A 22,874-nucleotide genomic window follows, 5' to 3' on the forward strand; every position below is an offset into this window, starting at 1 on the left:
GGATCCGATCCAAGAATGTTCACGTTTACATCGACAATTCCACGTCTGAATTGAGATTGAGATCGAGTCCGTGAATCCATGGCGGAGGATGAAACGGACAGACAGTGGCCAAGACAACTCCGAATCCCAATCTCGTTCGGGAAGAGATCGTCATCTTATCTAGCATCTCATCTATCATCTCATGTATCAGCCTATATACAACTATAAATTACGGGGTATATCCTAACATTTGTTGTCAATAATTGATTTGAATTCAATGGCTAATACAGACTATTTACTCGGGGTATTTCACTTGCAATAATCTCCCTCTTAGAATCAACCCAACTCCAGAGAAAACAATAAACAAAGAAATCGCTCTCGCTACGCAATGCATCTTCAGAGCCACAAAAGATCGAAAAAGAGACTCCCTCACAGAACACAGAGATTACTTCGTCCCCTTGCGCTGATTCGGCCACAGCTGTCCCCGACAGTTCTTCTCTCCACACAGACACCGCACCGCACTCGGATCGATCTTCGTCGGCCGCCCACTCTCGCGCGCCCCGGGGTTATAATCGAAGGTAAGCTCCGTCATAGGCGGGATGTCACGAACTGCGAAGAAGGCCAAGTCGTACAATCGCTCGTCGCCAGGGGTGTGGGATACGGGGATCATCCTGCAGTTGGGGTGACACGAGTGGTTCATGAACCGCGCCGGCCCGCCGAAACGCTCCCCGTCGACGACGTAGATGCCCTCCGTTTCGTCAGACGGGGGGTAGAAATCCAATCCGAAGAGGTACGAGTGTCCGTGCTGCGCTGTCGCGATCTCCTCGCGGATGTCGGCTTTTTCCTCTGTTATCACCTCCCCAAGATAACAATCAATGAATTGGCCCGCGCGGATGGTGTCGGGGGATCGGAGGCCTACCACCATGTTAATATCTCCATATGAAAGGGGTGGGACAGTGAGAAAGGAAGAAAGAGAGACAAACCGAATCCTCTCTCCCCAGTATGAAAAATCTCCAACCGAACCGTCCGCCCCCGCTGCACCACGCGATTCCAACACGCCTTCTCGCAATTACAGCGCGCCCCACACTCCACGATCATCACCGTCCGGTGCAGTATCTCCGGCCTGAGAACCAACACAAGCGGATCATCTGCGGCACCACCATACGCAATGAGCTTCCGGTCGGAGTTCTCCTCCTCAGTCTCAAGACAAACACAGCGAGTCGGATCGCAAAACCCACTGCAGCCACAGCCGCCGATAAACTCCTCCTTAAGAGGCTCAACACCCGGACGGATCTTGTACGCGTTGATGAACTCAAAGTTAGACGCAAAGTCCGCCAGCAGATGCTCGTTGCCAGCTGCAAAGGTAACGGGGGGTCCCTTGATAGTCGCTAGCTTGCGCTGCAGTGCGCGTAAAAGCTGGTCCGCTACACGCGGCCGCTGCGCGGTCAGCACCGGGGCAGTGCGACTGATGAAGAGCGACACTGTGCGGCGGTCGACGGGGTGTGTCTTGGCTACCGGGTAGGCGCCACGGCGCGCGCGCTTCTCGTAGTCATTTGTCGGGAAGAAGCGGTCTGACAGCCCCGACAGTGGAGGCGTGCTGTGGGGTGTGCTCTGCACGACGCGGGCGCGGTCAATCTCCTTCTTCAGGTGGCGCGAGGGGGAGGGCACCACGACGGTGGGGAGCGGTGCGGTGGTGGGGTCGAGGCCCGGGCTGGGGGTGCTCGGGAGACGCTGTCGCTCTGTGTGGGCAGCATGAGAGGTGGCGGCGGCATGAGACATGATGGTGTGGCTCTGCACCCGGTGCGGGACGGACTGTGAGGGGACATGGCCATTTAGGGTGACCGAGTTTAGCAGGGCGCGCGTGGGCTCGGACAATGATGGGATCTGTTCCGCTGCTGGTTTTCTCTTCTGAGGGACGACAGGGCTGACCACGCGATGGGCCAGCGTGAAGGAGGGAGACGCCTGTCCATGGGTTGCGTATTCCGTCCTCAACTAGATCTGGTCAGTGGAGTTTGGAAGTATGGACGTGTAGTGGGAGTGATCCAAAGCGCGGACTGGTCTAGGCCACAACCAGTCCAAGATCACGGTCAAGTCAGACCATATAAAAAATCCATAGATCTATAATACATGTAGCATAATGAATGGCCCCGATATACTAAGATCCACCACCAGATCACAAAATATGAACAATATAATTGGACAACGCCACGCGTGGCCAATCTACACCCAGACCAAAACAAAGTATCATCTATAAAATAAGGCACAGAAAAGAAAAAAGAAAGAACCCACCTGGGACTGGATCTGATCTTCCGAATCCGAATCGTTAGTCAAGTCGATGACCATATTGTCCGGGGACCGAGACACCATCCAGATTAAAGATACAGGATTATTTTGATTAGGATTAGATAAGGGGGGGTTAGTAATCCCAAGAAATAAGGTTAAATCAGCCAGGCCCTTGACGATCAAAGGGTTGCAGATCTGATTCGGGACATGGGAATGGAGCTGTCGGAGCCGATGTGGGGAGGCGAGGATGATAGGATCGATAGAGGCTGGCTGACTGGGGAATGATTGATCGGAAAGGGTGGTGATGATAGCGAGAAAGAAAAGAAACTCTTGGGAATGGCCGTGTAGAATTCGGGGCTAGTCTGTTTTGGGTGGTGTGTTGCTTAGTCAGGTTGATATCAATTCTAAACTTCTAATTTGTTCATATAGATCTGAAATTGTGTTTATAGACATAAAAGGAAGTTGAACTATTAGGATTTACTGTTTCATTCTATAGTAAATCAGTTATCCTGGGTTGAAACCAAATGAGAATCAATAGTATCAATGCAGTTCGAGGCCATCTGAAACGCTGATAGGAACCCGCTGAAATAGTCCATAGCAAAACGGATATCAAAATGTAGGAAACCGAACCAGCTAATCCATAGCTTCCGCAACTCCGCAAGCCCCAGAGCCCGAAAGCTTAACTCAACCCTACACCACAAATTTGAGATATTTTACATCACAAAAGACATCAGAAACTGCAGCAAAACACACAGATTCAAGCCCACCAACTTTCATCAAAATCCACCCATTCACGCGCTCATAAACCCCCCTCAAAGCATGGCCAGCTATCTATAAATCCAGGGTCCCCATTTTGATAGGGCGTATCAATGCCAAGACGGGCGCACACCGCCTTGATCGGCCCGTCCAGTGTCCTACGGGGCCGATCTATACTCCAGCGTATTATATAGTACGAAGATGGTATTTTGTTGACCGTTGTATAGCCTTGAGATTGTAGTAGATTGAGTCAATTGATTTTCAAGATAACTTATACAGAATATAATCTCCAGTGCTGGGTTTGATCATGGAGGCGGGTGGCTATCCGAAACACCAACTGGCGAGTCTTGTCTGTTGATCTATTCATGATTACGGTGATGTATACAGTTTACAGTGTATAGTTGGTTGTATACTTTCTTTGTAATGATATGAGCATTATTGAGGGAAATGTCTTTTGAATTAGATAGTTCAATTGTATTCCTAATAACTATGACTTGTGAATAAATACTATGATATTGAACTATTTATTAGTAAGTCCATATCTAGCATGTGAGGAGTCCTCCACAGTAAGGAGGAGTCCTCCGTGACGGGGAAGAAGTTCTTCAGGACATAAGTTCTCCCTGAGTAGTTAGGTAGTACTTCACCTGTAACACTTATTACACTTAACTAGAAATATCAGTGATATATCCAGATCTATACATATCAAGTAAATTATCACTGAGAGTGAGACAGTCTTACTGATGATCACTCAACAATTAAACCAATACTTGGTACAGAGTATATCAAGTCCAAAACATCTATACCCAATCCCTACCACTAAAGCACTCATTACAAGTATAACCACAATCCCAGCTGCTGTCTCATCCCTGACCCCATCCCTACCCTACAACCCAATAATAAATAATACCCAGGTAATAGACCTACATCAATTAAACCATATCCATAGAGATATAAAATCCAAATTTACAAAAACAGCCATGGCCCAAGTCACACAAACCAGTGTAACTCAAACTAAACTCAAACCCAACACAACCCAACAACACAAATAAAGATGCATCCCTACTCAGCTTCTATTATACACCATGTCAAGGCCCCTATGAACCCACCCTCAACCCCCAGAGACACCTACCGCGGTGAGGAGCCAGCTCAACTGCAATAACCACAATCAGAGGTAGAATCGACTCTGGATAGGGCTGGGGCTCATAGGACGCGGCGAGTGGGAAAGCATCGGATTAGAAGAATGGGAATGTAGTACACCATAAACAGAACTGAACTCAAAAGGAAAGAAAGACAAAGGAAATAGTCACAAGTCAACAAAGAAATAGAGAAAAAAGGAACACGCTCATGTGATACATCACCTGGGTGACGTGGGCTTCTACTCCATCTACAACTTCAGCGCATCTAGGATCTTCTTGGCCATCTCCCGATATTGCCACATGCCACCTGCCACCTTCTTGAACTGGATCCCGTGCAGCGAGAACAGCGGCACCTTGACGATGAGGATCTCAAACCGCAGCACCAGGTTCTCGCCCGTATCGCTCTGCACCCGCGTCGTCGTCTCCCCCATGACCCGCTCCCCGACGACCACGGTGGGATCGCGCGACGCCACGTATTCCTCTGAGCCCTCCGAGTTGGTCACGAAACTGCGGTCCGGCGCCCGTGTCCGTCGCGGAGTCCGTGACTGATGCCCGTCGTCGTGGTTCAGCAGCCCCCCGAAGCTGATGCGCCGGCGATGGTTCGAGACCTGTCCCTGCCGCTCGGGGCTCGGGGGTCCCGTATCCACCACTTTATCCAGCTCGATGCTCGGCGCATGCCGACAACTGAACCCTCCTTTGATCTCCTCGAAATCCACCGCCAGCTGCTTCAACACCCGGATGATATCGGCCCGGATGACGGGGAGTGGCTTGCTGCTGGTCGTGGACACGCTGAACAGGCCCTTGAGGTACACGGGCTTGGACAGATCCTCGCCCTCGTTGGCACTCTCCAACGCGGTCCCCGCCCCCGAGATATCTGCGTCGGTCTCTTCGGGGACGTTGGCTTCCCGGGCCGCCTCCCGACGGGCCCGCCGAGCTTGGATACTTTCGCGGCGGGCGTGGCCCAGCGACATGGTCCGGGAGGCGTGCGAGCGACCCGCGAGCCGGGTCTCCCGCGCGGGGTTCGAATCCTGCTGGGTGCTTGCGCCGGCATGGTCGGATCCGCTGGTGGCGGGCGGATGGGCCAAGGCGTCGGCGTCGCTGCGACGCTGCACCCGCCGGGGTCGGTAGTCGGCCGAGTTGACGCTGGTCGACCGGGCCAGGAACTTGTTGGGTCGGGAGTCCGCCTCGGCGGTTCCGGGGGCTTTGAGCAGGCCCTGGTGATGGGGCTGGCTGCCCCCGGACGGGATGGTGGATGGGGTCGGGTCCGCACGCTTCCTCCGGATGCTGAGCCCCCGGCTCAACGGGGAGGCCGAATCGACCGGCGGCTGGACGTTCAACGACGGGGGGCTGCCGACCCGTCTCCGGTCCGGATCGCGGCTGCGCTCTTTGGTGCGGCGCGTGCTGAAGCGTCGTAAGATCCCTGCGGCGGTGCTCTCCTTCCGCGCGGGGGTCTCCGGCTGCGATGCGGGGGCCGGAGATCCCTGTTCGGCTGGTGGAGCGAGGTTGACATTCTTGAGCCCGTCCGTGATGTCATCATCCCCGTGGGTCCGGGCGCGGGGTCGAGAGCGCCGGCCGGCGTCCTTCTCGCCGGGGACCTGGTACTGGTTCGTGTGGGCCGCTTCCGGCGCGGGCAGATCGGGCATCTGAAGCATCGCGTCTCCCGACGACTGGGGCACTCCGAGAGCACCGGGGTTGGTCTCGGACCTCTCCCGATCCATCTTCTCCTTGACCAGGTAATAGACGGATAACAGGGGACTGTACGCGTTGAGCGGATCCGTTCCCAAGGGAACCACCTCCGCGGATGGAGCTGACAACGTATCTCGGCTGGCCGCCGAGCTCCGCCGCTTGTAGAAGTCGAAGACGCCTCTCTTCTTCTCGCTGTGGACCGGAAGTGGCTGCTCACGGACATTGGTCTTGACGGCGTGCTGATAATCCTCGGACTCGAGGATCTTCAGGAGTTGGTTCGTAATATAGTCGGGGGGGCCAAAGTCGAACCCGGTCATCTTCTCAATGACATCCGCATCGAGGGGGAGATTGACCGGTTCCCGGCGGGGGAGAAAGTTGTCCGGAGGGGCACTGAACCCCTTGTTCATCCAGGGATGGCTCATGATCTCCGCCAAGCTGGCCCGCTGTTTGGGATCGGTGACCAGCATACGGGAGATGATACTGCGGCACTCTGCACCCACCATTAGTATCCAAGAGAGAGAGGGCGCGAGGATCAGACGAAAGAGTGGGTACTAACCTGTAGTGAGACCCGGGGGATACTCAAACACGCCTTGCTTGATTTTCGCATGCAGCTTGGGCATACTCTGGTCATCAAAGGGCACCTTGCCACAGACAAGCACGTACAGAACGATGCCAAAGCTCCACACGTCCACCTCGGGACCGGTATACTGTCTAGCTTGCAGGAGTTCCGGGCCGCAAAATAGAGACTGCCGCAGAACGTCTTCAGCAGACTCCGGGGAGAGAACAGGTTACTAAGACCGAAGTCAATGATCTTGATGTCGCCATTCTTGCTGATGAGAATGTTTTCAATCTTCAAGTCACGGTGCACGATACTGTTGCGATGGCAGTAGTCCAGGGCACTGGCAATCTGGCGGGCGAACTTGCGAGCTTGCTTTTCCTTCAATTTTCCATGGGAGATGATGTAGTCGAGCATCTGGCCGCCGTTGACCAGCTCGAACAGCATGTACCAATGGTAATTGGTGCGGACGACATCCCGCATGCCGCAGATATACGGGTGATTGACAAGACTGACGATGGCGGCCTCGCGGGCCGTGCGAATCTCCTTGGAGCGATCGGCTCGTTCGGCGTCGCGCGAGCTCCGGTGTTCTTCCGTCGACTGCCTGGGGACGATCTTAACGGCCACCTGATTGACATTAGTTCTTGTTTCGCATTTTATATATGTATATGTATATATATATATATATTTGTATATATATATGTCAACTCACCTGTTCGCCCGTTTCCAAGTTCTTTCCCACTTTCACCTTGCCCATGCTCCCGGCCCCTAAAGTTTTCCCCAAGGCCCATTGACCGGATGGAGTGGAGATGGTGGTGCGACGCTTCGACTGCATGGTGGCGGCTGGGGCCAAGCGCGACGCTGAACTGGACTGCGAGTGGGCGGCGCCATCACCGGCGACCGGGCCAGCAGCGGCCATGTCGATACTGTCTCGCTGGTGCCCCTGGACGGCGAGATTCCGGCGGGGTTTCTGATTGGACGAGGGATCAGCGCGGTGGGCGGCGGAGGAGCGCTCCTGCGAGCGATCGGAACTCTCGCGGCGAGTGGAGACGGGTTGGGCAGTCCTGGCGGCCTCAAGGTCCCGACGAGAGAGGTGATCGAAGACGGCTTGGTTGGACGGGGGCCGACGATCATAGGACTGGGACTTGGAGTGAGAATGATGGCCGTGCGGCTGGTACTGCGGCTGCGAGGAAGGATGCGCTGCGGTCGCGGGCCTGAGCGCAACGCTTCGGGTCCTGTGAGGCAGATCGGATGGGGGTGGTCTCTGGGAGGGAGCGTGGGAGGAGGTAGAATGGCTGCGGACGACGGACGGTGACGCAGATGACGAGGCGGCTGTGGACATCACGACCCGAGAAGTTGGGAGAAAGTGTACCTCGGTCGATCAAATCGGACAGCCTATTGAACGCAAGAGCTCCGAGGAGACGATGGAAGGTGTAGTGTCGTTGAGAGAGGAGGGGAGGATTTGATGAGGGGTGTCGACAATGCCCAAAGATGGACTAAGGGATCGGTCGGGGGGCGGGCGGGGGAGATGGTGTGTGCTGACGACGGGCGCCCCAAGGAAGCAGCAGCCAGCGTCGGAACGTCCAGCAAACAACTCGAGATGACCCCATGTACAGTTCAAAATTTACTATAAAAGGGGGGGTGAAAGGATGAAATAACAAAGACGTAGACAAAGAAGTTGACAGGACTATTAAGATGGGAAAGCCTGAAAGGGAGACAGCGATGAGGAGAAAGGAGGACGATCAGTTCCCCGTGAGAATGACGGGGGGAGAGCTGAGAAGAGAAAGGAAAGACGGCTTAGATGAGCTGCGGAGAAGAAAGCACCAGGGACAACGACCCGATCAGTGATAGACTATGGAGACTCTCGTCGTGAAAGAAGAGGAGGAGAAGGAGGAGAAGGAGGAGGGAAGAGAATGAGAGGAATGAGAAAGAGAGAGGCTGGTCAGTTGTTCACAGCATTAGTTGTGATCACAGTGCCTGCTAAGTTAACAACTGCTGCATTACAGACAATCCAATGGTTCACATGGAGAGACTCGTGGGAGCGACAGGAAAGGCAGGCGGTGAGGGATATCTTGATTATTGACATGGCTGGGACTGCATATGGTTAGATCGGTCTGGTCTTCATCTAAATATATCTCGGCATTTGAACTATCCAGGAGTCTTAATTCCTGGCAAATAAGATGAAGTGATAGAAACATTGTAAAACAAATTGTAAAAAAATACAAAAAAGCGACTCTGGCGCGGCTCGAACACGCGACCTTTGGTGCCGGAAACCAACGATCTACCACTGATCTACAGAGCCGTAGATTGACTGAATGAATCTGCAGTCTGACAATAGTAATAGCCACGTTCTGCACTCGTCAGCCACGGAAATGTGGCGCCCCACGACCTCATCCGTCATTCCTCACCACCCATTCTTACCAACCACTCAACCGATCTGGAATTGATCTCAGGTTGCCTTTGATTTCTAACGGCAACATAATCGGTAAGATTGGACTTCAAATGTCTCGAAACACCGTTAAACTAACCAATACTCCCTCCCAGCTGACCATGATCCCGAGCGACAACTAGTGGACAGAATCCACCATGGCCACCAAACGAACCCGATCCGCCTTCGAAGCGGACCTACAGGCGCACGAATCGCCCTACGCCTTCTACGGCACCCCGCTCCCCCCCTTAGATGCCGGCGCACGCGACGATGGCTCGTACAAGCCGGTCTGGCAGCAGGAGGTGACAGACGACCGGGGGAGGAAGCGACTGCACGGCGCCTTCACCGGTGGATACAGTGCCGGGTGAGCCCACGATTCATCTACCGCGTTGGACAGTTTCACTAAACTGGTGTTCTCTTTTTCTTTATTTTGTGTGTCCAGATATTTCAACACCGTCGGATCCAAGGAAGGATGGACCCCCGCGACGTTTGTGTCCTCGCGCCAGAACCGCGCCAAGGACCGTCCGCAGGCTCAGCGCGTGGAGGATTATATGGATGAGGAGGATCTTCGCGAGGCGGAGGAGGCACGGCAGGTCGAGGCGAACGAGGATTTTGCTGGGTTTGGGTCTACGGGGGCTGACGCCGTCCGCCGCGGGGGTCTGGTCGATCTGTTCAAGACCAGCGGCGAGACGATGGGTGTCAGACTCTTAAGGAAAATGGGCTGGAAAGAGGGCCAAGGGATTGGACCCAAAGTCCGGCGGAAAGCCGACCTCGACGATGGGAATGCCGACCCGCACCAGACATACCTGTTTGCTCCGGACGACCCGCCGATGGTCGCGTTCGTACACAAGACGGATCGCAAGGGAGTCGGATTCGAAGGGGAATCCCGTCTGGACGCCCCGAAGGCGGGCGGCGAGCCATCGGACGAAGACGAGGGCGACCCGTTCTTCGGGCGGCGGCTCACGGGCACGGCGAAACAGAAGCCGACGACAAAGGGACCCCGTCGGGGAGCGTTCGGTGTCGGTGTGTTGAACGATACGGGCTCAGACGATGAAGACCCATACTCCCTAGGCCCGCAGATCTCATACAGCCGCGTGATCGGTGGAGACAAGAAGAAGAAAAAGAAGGCCAAGGCCGAAGATGCGAAACCGACTGTCGCCGCGGCTAATCCGCTGTTGAACACCAAACCGGTCTTCATCTCCAAGAAAGTGCTGGCGTCGAAGAATTCAGCCGGGTTCCGAAAATGCCATGACGGCCGCTTGCCCTTGGACGGCTTTGTTCTCGCCGACGGCATCTCGATCCTGACGATCTCCTCGCAGGAAAAAAAGTACGCGCCCCCAGAGATCCCCAAGGACTGGAAGTCGAGCAAAGCGCCGGCGCAAGAACAGGATGCATCCCCCTACGTTTCAACGGCAGATGCCGCCAAGGCATCCTCGCTGGATCCGACGTCGCGGGCGGCGCTTCTAGGAGAAGCCCAGTTGCCCGGCAAATCCATCTTCGACTGGATGACCCCCGAAGCCCGCGAGCGGATCGCGAAGCTGACGGGGAAAACGGACCTGCCTCCCGCGCTGGGGGAGAAAGCCCCACCAGGACATGAGCGCTCGGACTCGCAGCGGCAACGAGACCTATGGGATCTGGTCCCCAAGTTGGGCAAGCATGTGGCAGCCCAGGCGCTGGCCCGGGCCGCCAGCGGCTGGATGCCCTACGCAGAGGATCTCGACAAGCGATCCCGCTACCGGGTGTTCCTAGAAGTCCGCGCAGGACTGCGCGATCGACTCCCCGACCGGGTTCCGGGGTCATCGACGGACGAGTGGACGGCGGAGTTGAATGAATTCGCCCGGGCGGCGGAGGTCTTCAAGCCCATGTCGGGCGCCATGGCGTCGCGGTTCACGTCCGCCTCGTCGGGACCGAAAGGGTCGTCGGACGAGGCCGCCGATTCGCCCGATGCGACAGGTCTTCATCGACCAGCGGAGAAGCCCCAAGACCCCGCGGAGGCCGCCGCTCACATCGGCATGTTTGGCCCCATGACGCGCAGCAGCATCTCGTTCTACCCGACGCGTTTGCTGTGCAAACGGTTCAACGTCAGGCCGCCGGGTCATGTGCAACAGGACCCGGGGGCGCCTGCGCCGTCTGGCGGTGCGCAGACCGCTCCTGGTCCCAAGGAGCTGGTCTCGCAGGCGGTGATGAACGAACTAGTGCATGCGGTGGGTGCCACGTCCGGGTCGGCACCGCCGCCTCGGCCGCCGGTGGTGGTGGAGCCGGAACGCAACGACGCGTTGGAAGCGGATCGGCCGGGGGAGGCTGTTTTCAAAGCGATCTTCGGGAGTGATGATGAGGATGAGAATGAGGAGTAGACGTTTACTAGTATAGGGGTGTCATGGTTTAGGGGGGAGACTTGGTCAGTCTACTATACACATTTTTAGGGCCATTGTTTAGGGTTTGCGATCTCAACGGTCTAAGCAGACGATGTATTATTTCATGAACTTATTAGCCAAGCTACGCCACAAATTTCAATTTTTTTCAAAAAAGAAATCAAATGATTTAATATCAATAGATAAAATGAATCAATAAAAGTGATCTGTCCTGCGTGTGACACAGATTCGCAAGTCAACACGAGTCCGCAGCTAATCCAGCTCCAACGCGGGGAAGCTCCAAGCACTTTAGTCAAGGTATACTCCACTCTACAATATGCATGGATTGTTGTTATGATTTTTTTTCTATTATAATGATAGTTATGGTAGGGGTAATATACACCGTATATTCATATGACTGCATCTCTGCAATCGACAATATTGCTTTCATTGCATGAATTATTCGTATTGTTGTTATTGATGTTGTTTAAGAGGGAATAAGCTTTGCGACGAACCATCCGGCGGTGCTTTAAGCCTGTCACCCCCTCTTCTCTTCTCTTCTCTTCGGTCTCTCATCCTTTGTTCTCTTCCTCTTCTCTCTTCTTCACTCCCCACTCACTCGCTCTCTCCCTCTCCCTCTCTCGCCAATAAACTACTATCTGTTTGAAATGGCAGATTAACCCTGTGGGTCCATCCAGTCTGAAGCCACTGGGTCGTCTGATTGATGGGCAACCACTTCCCCCCATTTTGACCCGGTTAATTTCCCCGACCGAGTATCCAATTCTCACGTCACCAGCATCACCCTGATTTTTTATATTCCATTCTTATTATCGTCCCTCCCCCTTGCTTTCTTCTTGCATGCCTGCATGGTCGGCTTCTTTCTGCTTTGGCTGATGGATCCGGATCACCGTCGTTTTGGTCAATATGGTACGTATGCCCATCCCATCCATTGTGGCGCAGCGCATCCACGTGGGGTGACTGCATGGAATATGCCTTACTCCCTAGTCCAGATATCAAGCCAGATTAGAATAAAGAAAAGAATTGAAGAAAGAAGGTGTATAGTCACAAACGAGAGCTAATCTTCGTCAACAGGGCTGCTGCTTCTCTGTGTCGCGTGACGACAGCCATTCCAGCGCGGGCCACGATGAACATCCCTCAGAGGTCCTCCCCGAAGCGCCCTCTTCGTCCACCACCACCTCCACCGCCGCCGCCGCCGCCGCGCGCAGGTCTAACCGACCCAACCTCCCGCCGACCACCCCCCATATAGTCGTCCGGACCTCCTCCGACCAGTTCCCCCTCGACGTGCACTTCAACGCCCCCGTCCGCCAACATATCTGGTACAGCAAGCGCCGCGCGTGGACGCGCACACAGCTCGACCGGGAGCGCCGAGAGTTCTTTGAAACCCGAGTCACGGGACGGTCGGAGATCTGGGCTGCACTGTCGACGGCCATCGCCCTGATGTGGGCGGGCGATCTCGCCACCGCCCAGAGTATCGTCGACGCGGCTGGCGTCACCGTCCCCACGGGAGATCTCTGCCAGGGCTGCTACGACGAGCAGGGCGTGCTCTATCGGCTGCCACAGTGCATCGTGAGCGATCCCCAGAATATAGTCCGGGAACCGCTCCCCCGTCGCGACGATGATGACGACGACGACGACTTTGACACCGACCACGGCAAGCTATCCCTAGACGAGGCATCAGACGACGAACTCATCTCAGACGAACTCGAGCGCCGTCGCGACGAGAAGGGGAAAACGAGCGAGCGCGATCTCATCCACGTGAAGGCGCGGTTGAGCGATCGCGGGGGCCGGATATTCTCGTGGTGGTCAACAAGGCACAGAACGTGGCGTTCATTGCCCGGAAAGTGCAACAGGAGGCGGGAGTACGTCAAACCATCTCATAGTATGATGTGATATATAGTCCCGAACTGACATGTGCATTGCAGATCGCCAGGAACCAGCGCGTGCGGATCGCATATCTCGGGAGAGTCCTCAATGAACACGTTCCCCTCGTTGACCAAGGATGGAATCCAGCGCACGTGGTCAACGCCTTGGTCGTTTCTCGACCGTCTTTATCTTAGCCAATTCTTTCATCACCGTGTCACGACCTATGAACTAATCGAGCTCGACAACTGACGACAAACCCATCACCCACCTACACAGCTTATATCAGCACGACCGCAAACATGAACAAAGTTTCCATGACAGACGCCACTATTAACACTACTATAACTACTACCACTAGTACCTACTAACCCTGTGGATCCATCTATCCATCTATCCATCCCCAAATCATTAGCCTATGTTGTCTTTCCCTTTCTTTCTTTTCCTCTCGAGGTCATGGTCATGATTGCTCATTTGCATGCATAATACCCAAGTATTGCTGTTTATTTATTTACTTTATCTATTTTCTGATTTATCTCTATCATCATACTGTTCATATCAATCTTTCATAATCATTCCATATCTATCTTCCACATCCCTCGTCTCCCCCATACCATATGACATAACCTATTGCTTTATTCCCACCGCTGCACTTGCCATGTCTTGTCTTCCATCCACCAATCAATCAGTCTGGTATAGTTCAATCAATCTGGTACACTTTGTGGCAGACAGATATCTCTGCCTTATGTATGGTACTATAGGTACTCAACACAATACATACATACATACCTAGCTAGCTATTTATCTACTTAGCTAGGTCTACTCAGTATCGTCGTTCTTTATCTATATACGTATAGCAGCAGTCAATACAGGGCAGTGGCTACCACACACAGCTCGCAATACAGATAAATCAACGCCATCCTTGATCAGAGAGATAGTACCCACTTAGAGAGACAGAGAACGGGTGTACTGTAATAAAAGTACCTATCCTGTATGTAACTGGTTGATTCTATCTACAAGGCGACAAGCAAAAAAAAAACAGTACAAGAAAGAAAAAGAAAAAGATAGTGCATCATCCGTGAATCGAACACGGGCCTCATCGATGGCAACGATGAATTCTACCACTAGACCAATGATGCTGCTTGTTCAAGCCATACGAATTGTGATTCGCTGATGAAATTTGTGGTTCCCTATTTGATTCAAACCTGGCTTCACTTACCAAGCCCTGGTTTATATTCAACTACCTACCTGATAGGTACGATACATGCAGAAATAATAGCAAGACAAGACTGAACATCCACTGAAGTAATGAGACTCAAACCAATCGTCCATTCTCTGCTTCCCGCCCCTTGGGCGTCTCGCCTGAGCGTCGCTTGAACACCCGACATAGGAACTTTGCGCCGCGCACGAGGCCACGGATCGGGGATGTGGGGTTGTAGTGCTTGACTCGGAAGAGATAGTATAGGACAACTGTGCCCATGATGTTGAATCCGATGTAGGCCCATCCGAGGCCGTAGTTGCGCCAGCGCTCGCTCCAGACTGTTTCACGTTAGCATGCTGAGACCCCTAATGCCATTGTCGGATGGGGAATGATAAGAAGGAAGACTTACATATATTTGTCATCGAGAGATACTGGTCGGCGCTCCGGAACTGGCAGTACTCGCAGCCATGTGTCGCGGTTGGGTTGGACAGTCGGCCTGGCGCCTGCTGTAAGTATGGGCCTAGGTAATCCCCGCATGTCGTTCCGGACGGCGGGTTGAAGACGCTCAACTCCTCGCGGGAGCAGATGATGGGTCGGCTGTGGAGCCCCGTCGCTGTTAAGCCCGCGATCAGGTATGTCAGTGGGGATACCCGGTACATGAAGATCCAGAAGCCGGGGAGCGCGTTCGGTGGCTGCATCACACCGTTGAAGACTGTTGCCATGATGAACAACAGCGTCGCGATGGTGCCGCCGGTCTCGGCATCAGGGAGGGCCGCGATAATGAACGAGGCGAACGTCGAGGTGAAGAGGTAGAACTGCGTGACGAAGAGCAACATAAGGCCCTGGCGCTGGGGCGACTGGTGGGAGTCGTAGATCGGGAAATAATACGAGGCCCATGAGATCACCCCCGCGAGGATCTGCCAGGGAATCTCCACGATTACATTGGCGATAAGAAAAGCAGCCCAAGAGTATGCCTTCGAGGGTCGCTCGCGCACCTCGTACAACGAACGTTGGACGACGAACTTGGGCATGATCCTACGATTTATGTTAGCTTCAAAGAAAGGAGTAAGGACAAGACAATACGTACTGTTGCACCAAGGTTGAGAAAACCGCCGTGAGCATAAAAGCGCTGAACAACACGTCTTGGAACCCTTGCATGGAGCTTTGCGGTTTGAAGAAAGTGAATCCAATGAACACAGCCGAAGCCGCCGCCAGGATCAATTTCGCCCATATGTACGCTGGTTCCCGCCAATATTGCTGAAACACCCGATGCGTGACATACCACAGCTGATAAACGAAGGGCATGGCATATTCCTGGTGCTGGGTACCATCGTCCGTATCAGTGTCAGATGTCGATGCTCGCTCGTCGTGGATCCGATCGATCTCTCTTTGCACATCCTTTGCCTCCTGGCTCTCATTCCAGACTATCGACCAGTCTTTGGTGGATTTACCCGATGCACCAGCCCCGATGATCTCGAGCATATATTCGGCCGGCTAGTTTGGACGTTAGGGTACAGTGAAATATTGCCAGGTTCCAGAAACTTACATTTTCTTTGGAGTCACAGGGGCGTGCTCCATTCCGTTCAAAGTACTCGAGCATTGTATGAGACTGCTCTCCAATTTCCCCAAAGTAAACGGTCTTCCCACCCTTCGCCAGGAACAGCAGACGGTCAAACTGCTGGAAGAGCAGTGCGCTTGGCTGATGGATCGTGGACAGCACCGCCTGGCCATGAGCCGCCAGCTTGCGGAGAAAAGAACAGATTGCCCAGGAGCTCTGTGAGTCCAAACCACTTGTCGGCTCATCCAGGAAAATCAACAGGGCAGGTTTCGCAGCCAGCTCGACGCCAATTGTCAGAAGCTTCCGCTGCTCAACGTTCAGCCCTTCCCCAGGGACTCCAACAATTGCGTCTGCAAAGTCATGCATGTCGAGCATCTCTATGATTTCTTCGACAAATTTGTATTTCTCGCCCTTGGAGACCGACTTTGGCTGGCGGAGGAGTGCGCTGAAGCGCAGTGCTTCCCTTACCGTGGTAGTGGAAAGGTGAAGGTCTTGCTGCTGAACATACCCTGTTTTTCGTTGGAAGCTAGTGTCAGGAGGCTTTCCATCCACCAACATCTCACCGGAAACAACACCGATAGACACCCGCTTGGCTAGAACATCTAGTAAAGTAGTTTTTCCTGCACCAGAGACACCCATCAACGCTGTAAGTGTGCCGGGTTTGACCCATCCAGAAACATTGTCCAGGAGTCGTCGTTGCCCTCCCTTGACCGGGATATCATAGCAAACATTTCTCCAGGTGAATATGCTGTGTTGTTCCGGTATAACAGAAGCATCTCTCTCTGGTGGGTTTTCCTTCTTTTCATTACTATCTTGACCAATATCTCCGGGCGTATGATCCATGTTAGCATTGGGGTCTTCGAGATGGCGCATTTGCGGCGGTACGTGACCACGCCGGAAGACTAAGAATTCGGCTTTCGACGACGTCGTGGAATTGAGCTCCGTAGCGATCAGATAAATGACCGTGAAGAAGATCCAAAACCCGATCAAAATACCCAGATTCCTCCACTCGTGTGTGTAGGTGTAAGTGTATTGGGCTCGAATAAAGGTGTCTCCATCAACGGTTCTCTCTCCAGCAACCGCCCCCCGAACAGCGCAGATAAAGGAGTCGCCACTCAGGGTTGGATATGCAGGCACGAATTGAGAACAAATAAACCGTCGACCGTGAAACTCGTTCGCGACCAAGGACTCGAATGTATAGAAGACAGGGTTGATCCAACGGATCCAGCTGAACCATGGAATGGACGACATCTGCGGCACAGGGATCACGAAACCAGTGTAGATGACAATAGCCAAAACTATCACACCGGCCATAGCCATCGCCTGTGCCAATGTCTTCGTTGCTGCGGCCAGGGTTCGAAAAACTCCAGACATCGCAAGTGTGCTGAGGAATGTAAAGAGGAAGAAGATGAAAAACTGTGATGGCGCATAACGCTAGATGAAGTGAGTAGAAGGCACCAAAGATGTCACGGATTTGGGGTACCTACCAAACCGGCTAAGAAATAGAATATGACATTGAAGATCACAGCAGAAATGAATTTCACTGGAAGATCGGATACAATACCCCCAAGAGCTTCAGCGAATGGGTGAACAAAAGCATAAGAGGCTTGTTTCTCGACAACGGGTCGCTGGTCATAAAGCGAGTTGATCTCCGTGATACTGATAAGGGCGTTCATACTAATATTTTGTTAATAGATATACAACGAGATACTCCATTGGATATATTCCAAATCAATGGTATGCAAAATAACTGGTACGGGGTAGAGCGAGACTCACAGCACAGCAAAGAAGAGAGCAGCTCCCTTGCTCTGAAAACCCGCCGAAGCATTTGGCGTCCTAGGAGGATAGTGAGAAGCCGCTCTAATCTGGAGGCTATATGGGGAGATTACCCGTAATATATAGAGCCAATAATGAGAGACATTGCAACTCGCCCAATAAACAATGTCAATGTCGAGGGTTTATCGTTCCAGATCCTGGGTGGTCAGCATCCAACAACGGAGTAGACAGGCTCGAGGTTATGGGCCGGATACCTTTGATAAGCTCTGATTGTGCACATCTTAATCTGCATGGGGATAGAGATAACATAAGGACTCTTCGGCCGGACATGCTTGGCTTGCCTGAACTTCTTCATCTCCTTAAATGTCTGTTCTGACTCGCCCCCAGGTGGGAACTCCTGGCGATATTCTTCGATCTGTGCTTGAAGGTCGGCACAAAAACGGCTTTTCTTCCAATAATCAACAAAATCATCGGGTGTACGGGGGACCCTATTCTCCATCCCTTCACGAGCTTGACGTTCTCGGGGGTTTGTAACGGAAGTCAAAAAGTCACCCGTCGTCTGGCGCGGCGGACAATCCCAACCCATCTCCATGAAGTAGTCTCTTGCTTCGCTGCAGGGACCAAAGTATATTTCTCGGCCTTCGTAGAGAACTATGGCTTTATCGAACTGATCGTAGATCGGCTGCGAAGCTTGGTAAATGGCGACTGCGTGGCATGATCCGACCAAGTCTGAAGAAACCCGCAATGCCTTGATGAACTCCAAAGCACTGGCAGAATCAAGTCCTCTGGTGCTGTTGTCCCACGCCGCGAGAGGTGCCCCGGACACTATAGTTGTTAATATAAGCGCGAGGAGCAGACCACTTAGGCCAGCTACTTACAGGCCATCTCCGCGATACTAGAGCAAAATATTAGAGAAGCACAGCATAGACTTGTGAGGGTACTAACCTAACTCGCTTTCTTTCACCCCCTGAAACACCTCGGACATAGTCATCACCCACTGGAAGTATCGTTAGCGATATGCGCTTGAAAACCCAGACGAGGGGGTGGAATTACCCTTCGTGTTATACGTATGGGATAGACCGAATATGGACATTGCGACTTTGGTGATATGCTTAGCAAATGTTTGTCGTTTGACCCCATGCAATCGATGCTCTGGGGTCCTAGCTGCCGCAGCGAATTCGAGCGTCTCTCCAACCGTCAAGTGAGGGAAATGTTTATCCACCTCCTGGTTATACAGGGTCTCTCCTTTGAACTCTGTGTGCATCCTCTCCATAGGTATCCCGTTGTATTGCATCTCGGAGCTCTTGCGAAGCTTCAGTCCGTGCAGTTCTCCGCAGATAGACTTGAGGAACGTGGAACAACCACTACCGGGCCGCCCCAAGACAATCAGCAGTTCGCCGCTCTTGAGAAGTCCATTGAAGTCGCGTAGGATGTGTTTCACCGGCGCTTTTCCAAACCTAATGTAGTCCTGTGGTCGAAACGGTGCTAACAGCAAATCGGGCACGCAGTTCTGGTATTGTAGCTCTGAGCCGGACCCAGAGATGTTGAGGTTTTGGAATACTACTCCAGTCGACGGAGGTCGTGGGATTCCCTGTCGGTCCATCAACTTGAGCATCATCCTTGACCATTTGTAATGGTCGAACTTATCGCCGGTCGGGTCAAGGGCTGGGTCGTCGAGGTTGACGCTTCCCGCAGTTTCCTTTCTCTTGAGACCTTGGCCATTAATTCCGCTGTCGGCTGTCTGTTGTTTGGGAAAGTTGGATGCGATGCGAGCCAGCTCCTCTCTATCTTCGTCGCTCAGTTCCTCAAACGCCCTACTGTTACTGCGCTCTTTCGTCTGCGGTCGCTGGTCTTGCTGCGGGGCTCGAATTCCTTCATATTGACTGGATTCTGAGTGAGAGCTGGCCACATCGCTGTGGCTGCCACTCTGCTCCATGGTGTTCAAAGCTCCCAAAGCCTTGGAGTTGGCGGTGTCGAGATTGACAGTGGCTTGATGTTTAACCAGAATTGACAGTCAAAATGAGGGGGTGGGGAAATCGGCTAATGGGGACGATACTCAGTGAGTAACCAGGAGTGATGAGAACGACCACTGAGGATGACGTCCCTTGAACATCAGCAGCAAGAACCCCTTTTCCGCAGCCTACCTCATGACTTGGATAGGTTGGGTACCTATTGATTGGTCAGCGGAACCTCATCAACGACAGATTCATGGACACAATCTAAGCACCTGTTTGCTGCTCTGGTCTGATCAGGGCATTACTAGCTTGCATTGGCCTAGAGGGTGGTGGTGACGTCATGAGTGACACTTCGGTTTGGGCACTGTGCAACAGTCCACAGCCAGTGAAGAGAAGAGGAATATCCCATAATCTTGGTTTATCTTCATCAGTCAGACAAATAATCTGAATTGATATGAGAGGACCAACTGCTAAGGCTGTACACCCCGAATACGGAAGAAGACAAGACTGGACTTCACGGTCTGCTGCGCTGCGGAGAGAAAGTGGGATGACAAAGCGGAAGAGAAAACCTCCGGGCTTCCATGAGATTTACGGGTTAGTTTATGCATCTCTCATGTTGGATTTGATCATTCTTTGTTCACTATTGCTTCATATGCAAGACTATACCTTGCCGCGACGCGCCATAACGAGACGCCGTAAATCAAAGCCCATAAGCATCGCCGTCCCCTTAATCCACGAATTCTATAAGATTATATTCAAAGATTATCCCTTCTTATCTTTCATTCTCTTATCCTTGATATTAAAAGGTAAAATCAAACAGAACATCGCAGGAACTTATGACTAGAGATATCTATCTAGGCCCGCGCGGGAGATCGGAAGATCGGCGTACGTTACTGCGCTAGGAAATTCTAAAAAGTGGGTACATGTCTCCACTCGCGAAAAGTACATCGTAAGGTACTTAGTTTCCTTCCCTTATCCACAGATCTTATTAGGCTTGACAGCCAGCCCCTGTCACCGCACTCTATTCTAAATCTAAAATGCCATAGAGGAGTTCTGTCCAACTAATACGAATGTACATCTACCCGACCCGGAGTTATGTCCTACATACGAGCCCTTGTGACGCCGAATAGCCAGTCATCAAAAATGTGACAAGAATGAGCTACGGAGATGGCATTTATACCCCTCACTAAGATATCCTAAGTCTAATTCAACAGGAAACCGTCAGCGTGGATTATTGTCTCACTGCCAGTGCGCTGACATTCTAGTCCCTCCCAGCTCCTCTCATCTTACTACAATAGCCTTGCATATCATGTCCCTTGGCCTCACAAAGTTATCGGGTTAATAAAGAGACATTTGACGTTAAAGAAATTCCAGATACTTTTCGTAATATGAGCAAACGTATATCAACGATTGAAACATTGAACATATTTAGGATACCAGTGTACATAACCATGTACCTTTTCAAGGACATAGCTAATAAAGGGAGTAGAAACAAGTAAAGTGACACGATTACTAACTCTATTCGTAAAGGTCCAATATACCTCAATCCTTGACCCGTGGAGCTGTTGGGGGTATAGCAAGGACTAATAACTTCTCACTCACGCTTATCAAGGACGATAATTGCGACCCGAATCACCCGAGTCGATGCCGTACCCTCGTTCTCCACGTCGTGGAGCCACGCCATCAAGTGGGTCGAAGCTTAGCAACGTTCCACCCACAATACTACTTGATCAGTGGAATGACAACGCTTCAAGTCAGTACGAGTGCGTGATTTCACTTTTCACTCCGTACTTCTGTCTGATTCTCTATAGAACCCTTCCATATACAACCCAAGTCGTAGGGAAGCAGGTAGTAATGCCTATAGATTACTCGATATGGACATGGTGTGTATAGAACCTACCGCTTGAATTGGGTCTCGATCTTCAAATTATGACAGAAGATAATGAAATAATTGTATCAGTGTAAATTTCCGAAAACAAAGTATGATATATATATACAGAAATTGACATGCGGTATCATTTACATCAACGTGCTGTCCAAGAACCAGCCGGATGACGCGGTTGCAATCTATAGTTTGGTTCCTTGCGAACCCGCTCCCGCACAGCGTAGGTCCCGAAGAAAAATTGTGGCACACTTTCAAAGAGCATAACCCCCGCTAAACGCCGTAAGAACCGCAATAAAAAAAAGTAAGAAGAGAAGGATACCAGCTCCCCTCAGGAAGACCCGGTCAAGCCAAAATGCAAACAATCCAAACCCTCTCTCACCTAATAGTGTGCACTCCGACCACTCCGACCACTCCGGCGATGCTTGACTAGCGATCTAAAGAATCTCCGAATATACTGTCGAATCGCGGATAGGAAATTCCTCTTAGGGTAGGCGGAAGTCGTAACCAACGGCGTATCATCCAGATCTACATCTTTCTCGGGATCAATCTCGTCGATATATGTTGACGTGAGGGCGTTTTTGGCGTCCTCGTGGGCCATGCCGACGGTCAGGTTCATGAGGCGGCCGTGGCCGATACAGCGGCGGAGATCTGGTTCTTTGTTCTCTGCTTCTTGGCTGAGTTTGTCGCATGAGAGCATGGCGACGTGGTAGGGCGGGGCGGATAAAGAGGCCCGGCGTGCGGATGGAGTGAAATGGGTATTTGCTGTTTGATAAAAGGAGGTTTCGTACAGTCCAGTCATTCTTTTCTGGGTATTGTCTGGAAGGAGAGGAGGGAGGAAGTGGAAGATTTGATAGTTCAAAGAATCCAGGGCACATTGTATTGCTACCACGGCTGACTTTATATATAACCATAGTTTGCCATAACCTTGCTTTCAGGACATGTGCTACCAGATGAATAAGAGCGTGGCAAGAGCCCACGAAGCTGGGTAAAACGCCCCGTGTGGCCGACCCCAGATAAGGTTTGCCCTGGCTGTACTATCTGTGCCTTTCTTCCTTAAAGGGTTCCTCTGGCTGATTTGTTCTAGAACCGTGGGTCATGGTACAGTCTGCTTGGGATGGCGACGTTCTTTGTTCTAGAACTTTTTAGGGTTACGGGGACATCTGTTCTATGGTTCCATAGACCGTCCCTTATCCAAGCACTGCATCCAATCGCCTTCTTTTGTACCTTCCGTGACAGGGTTATCTTCTGTTCGGGCACGTGTCAATATTCCATGGTTTTATGTTTCGCTGACTGGTGGTCATGGGTTGCAGCATTCGAAGATGTTTGATTGTGGTCTGTATGACCTCATTGTATTCCTCACTGGTGGAGACCGCCCACCCATGGAAATGGTGAAGCCGGCGCTCCCTCTACTTTATTGCGCGTTATTCTGGCAACTTCCTTATG

The 22,874-nt window shown here is 52.2% G+C and overlaps 6 protein-coding genes and 2 non-coding genes across 8 annotated transcripts; 2 read left to right on the forward strand and 6 right to left on the reverse strand.

Annotated features, from left to right (window-relative positions):
• Positions 1–266: 266 nt before the first annotated feature.
• clrD (histone-lysine N-methyltransferase Clr4) lies at positions 267–2,511 on the reverse strand. Its single transcript, XM_024836500.1, has 3 exons — positions 2,269–2,511; positions 963–1,971; positions 267–894 (listed from the first exon to the last, which is right to left on the reverse strand). The coding sequence occupies exons 1-3, from the start codon at positions 2,320–2,322 to the stop codon at positions 425–427; spliced, it is 1,533 nt and encodes a 510-aa protein (XP_024697613.1). The 5' UTR covers positions 2,323–2,511; the 3' UTR covers positions 267–424.
• Positions 2,512–4,402: 1,891 nt separating this feature from the next.
• kin1 (putative serine/threonine protein kinase Kin1) lies at positions 4,403–7,738 on the reverse strand (the record flags this gene model as incomplete). Its single annotated transcript, XM_024839862.1, has 4 exons — positions 4,403–6,330; positions 6,397–6,481; positions 6,541–7,023; positions 7,109–7,738. 4 exons carry the CDS (start codon positions 7,736–7,738, stop codon positions 4,403–4,405), a joined length of 3,126 nt encoding a protein of 1,041 aa, XP_024697614.1.
• Positions 7,739–8,626: 888 nt separating this feature from the next.
• Positions 8,627–8,698, reverse strand: P168DRAFT_t21. Its single transcript has one exon. It is a non-coding gene; the product is annotated as a tRNA-Arg (tRNA).
• A 114-nt stretch (positions 8,699–8,812) lies between these two features.
• On the forward strand, positions 8,813–11,178 carry P168DRAFT_263395 (putative G-patch domain protein; the record flags this gene model as incomplete). Its single annotated transcript, XM_024834797.1, has 3 exons — positions 8,813–8,881; positions 8,941–9,188; positions 9,267–11,178. The coding sequence occupies exons 2-3, from the start codon at positions 8,983–8,985 to the stop codon at positions 11,176–11,178; spliced, it is 2,118 nt and encodes a 705-aa protein (XP_024697615.1). The 5' UTR covers positions 8,813–8,881; positions 8,941–8,982.
• A 921-nt stretch (positions 11,179–12,099) lies between these two features.
• On the forward strand, positions 12,100–13,253 carry P168DRAFT_315061 (ubiquitin domain protein; the record flags this gene model as incomplete). Its single annotated transcript, XM_024839863.1, has 4 exons — positions 12,100–12,144; positions 12,268–12,951; positions 13,014–13,055; positions 13,119–13,253. The coding sequence occupies 4 exons, from the start codon at positions 12,100–12,102 to the stop codon at positions 13,251–13,253; spliced, it is 906 nt and encodes a 301-aa protein (XP_024697616.1).
• A 622-nt stretch (positions 13,254–13,875) lies between these two features.
• On the reverse strand, positions 13,876–19,746 carry P168DRAFT_301612 (putative ABC multidrug transporter; the record flags this gene model as incomplete). The annotated part of the gene is made up of 13 exons (XM_024838548.1): positions 18,645–19,746; positions 18,537–18,588; positions 18,470–18,486; positions 17,846–18,416; positions 17,705–17,788; positions 17,592–17,651; positions 17,303–17,492; positions 15,804–17,249; positions 15,345–15,751; positions 14,667–15,292; positions 14,378–14,595; positions 14,276–14,296; positions 13,876–13,899 (listed from the first exon to the last, which is right to left on the reverse strand). The coding sequence occupies exons 1-13, from the start codon at positions 19,525–19,527 to the stop codon at positions 13,876–13,878; spliced, it is 4,599 nt and encodes a 1,532-aa protein (XP_024697617.1). The 5' UTR covers positions 19,528–19,746.
• On the reverse strand, positions 14,125–14,195 carry P168DRAFT_t20. The gene has a single exon. It is a non-coding gene; the product is annotated as a tRNA-Gly (tRNA).
• A 1,691-nt stretch (positions 19,747–21,437) lies between the features above and the next one.
• On the reverse strand, positions 21,438–22,587 carry P168DRAFT_287091 (uncharacterized protein). Its single transcript, XM_024836501.1, has one exon. It carries the CDS (start codon positions 22,228–22,230, stop codon positions 21,811–21,813), a length of 420 nt encoding a protein of 139 aa, XP_024697618.1. The 5' UTR covers positions 22,231–22,587; the 3' UTR covers positions 21,438–21,810.
• Positions 22,588–22,874: the final 287 nt, after the last annotated feature.

This window comes from Aspergillus campestris (assembly GCF_002847485.1).
Source record: "Aspergillus campestris IBT 28561 chromosome Unknown P168scaffold_1, whole genome shotgun sequence".
Lineage (NCBI taxonomy): Eukaryota > Fungi > Ascomycota > Eurotiomycetes > Eurotiales > Aspergillaceae > Aspergillus > Aspergillus campestris.

Bases quoted from the DNA above. Each gene is read 5' to 3' on its own strand.
- clrD (XM_024836500.1), bottom strand. From the start codon at position 2,322: ATGGTCATCGACTTGACTAACGATTCGGATTCGGAAGATCAGATCCAG. The intron at 1,972-2,268 runs GTGGGTTCTTTC...GACCAGATCTAG, and splicing joins AAGATCAGATCCAGTCCCAG to TTGAGGACGGAATACGCAAC. The intron at 895-962 runs GTTTGTCTCTCT...ACATGGTGGTAG, and splicing joins TACTGGGGAGAGAGGATTCG to GCCTCCGATCCCCCGACACC.
- P168DRAFT_287091 (XM_024836501.1), bottom strand. From the start codon at position 22,230: ATGACTGGACTGTACGAAACCTCCTTTTATCAAACAGCAAATACCCAT.